Source organism: Hyla sarda, chromosome 9 (genome assembly GCF_029499605.1).
Source record: "Hyla sarda isolate aHylSar1 chromosome 9, aHylSar1.hap1, whole genome shotgun sequence".
Classification (NCBI taxonomy): Eukaryota; Metazoa; Chordata; class Amphibia; order Anura; family Hylidae; genus Hyla; species Hyla sarda.
In genome coordinates this window covers 161,368,510-161,370,327 of record NC_079197.1, presented here as the reverse complement: position 1 = coordinate 161,370,327, position 1,818 = coordinate 161,368,510, and the positions used below count along the sequence as shown (strand labels likewise).

Below are 1,818 nucleotides of genomic sequence, written 5' to 3'. Positions count from 1 at the left end.
CCTAAATAATACCATCATACAGTGATAAATAATATTACAGCCAAGTACATGACAAAAGTTTGTGAAAGGTCAAAAGGGATTATGTTTGTTGAAGGTTGCATGTGGTAAACATGAGAGGCTCTTAAATTGTGGAGATCTCATGATCTTTTATTTGTTTGCTGTAGGTGACATCATATGATATTATTTATACCAATGAGAAATATGAAGGTAAATCATACAATGACATATTTCATCATAAAGGGACTATCTGATGATCCTGGGCTCCAGGCTCCTATATTTGTTCTGGTTTTACTCATTTATCTCATCTCTCTTGTCGGGAATATGAGTCTTCTCCTCCTGGTCTGCCTGGACTCTCATCTTCACACTCCCATGTATTTCTTCCTTGCTAATTTGTCTATAGTGGACATGATGTCTCCCACTGTCACCCTACACAAGATCCTTCTCATGTTCATCACTGGAGATAACACAATGCTCTACCTGGCCTGTATGGTACAATACTATACATCTGCATCCTTATCAGGACATGGACTTTTCATATTGACGGCCATGAGCTATGATCGATATGTAGCCATTTGTTGGCCCTTGAATTATAATATTATCATGAACTTTAAGACATGTCTTTTGTTAGCTGCATTTTGTTGGATATTTGGTTTTATACAAGTTGTTCCCTTCATCTGGCTTGTATTCAAGATCTCTTGTTTCTCCACCAATGTTATTGACCACTTCTGCTGTGACCTTGTCCCTATCATGGAAATTGCCTGCAGTGACATCACAATATTGGAAGGAGTGTCCAATATACAAGGGTTATTTGTCTTTATCATTATTCCACTTCTTCTAATTTCAACATCTTATATCTTAATAATTAGATCCATAATGAAGATACGTTCCAGTATAGGTCGAAGAAAAGCCTTCTACACGTGTTCCTCACACCTCATAGTCATTGTGTTGCTTTACACAACAGTAACCTTTCAATATCTTATACCAAGTAATGTCTTAGGCCCCAAAAAAATGTTTTCTTTGTTTAACATGGCAATTGTCCCAATGCTCAACATATTGATATATAGTCTTAAGAATAAAGATGTAAAAGCATCTTTTAGAAGGAGGATCGGGAAGTGTAAAGTAAACACATTCTGCTGTATTATGGTTGACAGTTTCATTGAAATGAAAAAGAAAAACTGACTTGCTACTACATACCTAAAAGCGGTACTGTTATTATATACAAACTTTCACTTGCAGATCAGACATGTTCAAAGTTGTTGATCATGCTAGGTCTCACTCCTGAGACCCGTCGCATTCTTGAATTATAAGCCAGGGAAGCAGGCGGCATTGTGCTCCGCTCCCTTGCTGGCCAATAGATTCATACAGTTCTCTGCATAGACTTCTTCCCCACTTACAAAAATATATGAAGGGGTACAAGGAACAGCAGCAGTACTTTCAATTAACATGAGTAAGCAATTTTTTGTAATGCAATGGATCACTTTCATATAGAGAAACTGATCTTAAAGGGTTATTTCGGTAAAAAAAAAACTATCTTTTTCATATGAACTGGCTCCAGGTTTGTAAATTACTTCTATTAAAAAATCTTAATCCTACCAGTACTTATCAGCTATTGAAGTTCAGTTGTTTTTTTTCTGTCTGACAACAGTGCTCTCTGATGACATCTCTGTCTGTCTTAGGAATTGTCCAGAGTAGGAGCAAATCCCCAATTAAAACCTCTCCTGCTCTGAACAGTTCCTGAAACCTGCTGCCAGGGCCGAAAACGTCACACTGCCACTCAGCCTATCGCCGGCCGAGTCGGGACTTTGCTGCGGCCGGTGA

The 1,818-nt window shown here is 38.1% G+C and overlaps 1 protein-coding gene across 1 annotated transcript; it reads left to right on the top strand.

The window, feature by feature from the left end:
• Nucleotides 1–219: 219 nt before the first annotated feature.
• LOC130291976 (olfactory receptor 5B12-like) lies at nucleotides 220–1,179 on the top strand. The gene has a single exon (XM_056541409.1). The coding sequence runs from the start codon at nucleotides 220–222 to the stop codon at nucleotides 1,177–1,179; it is 960 nt and encodes a 319-aa protein (XP_056397384.1).
• Nucleotides 1,180–1,818: the final 639 nt, after the last annotated feature.

Excerpts from the sequence above, each read along its gene's own strand:
- LOC130291976 (XM_056541409.1), top strand. The coding sequence starts at position 220 with ATGACATATTTCATCATAAAGGGACTATCTGATGATCCTGGGCTCCAG.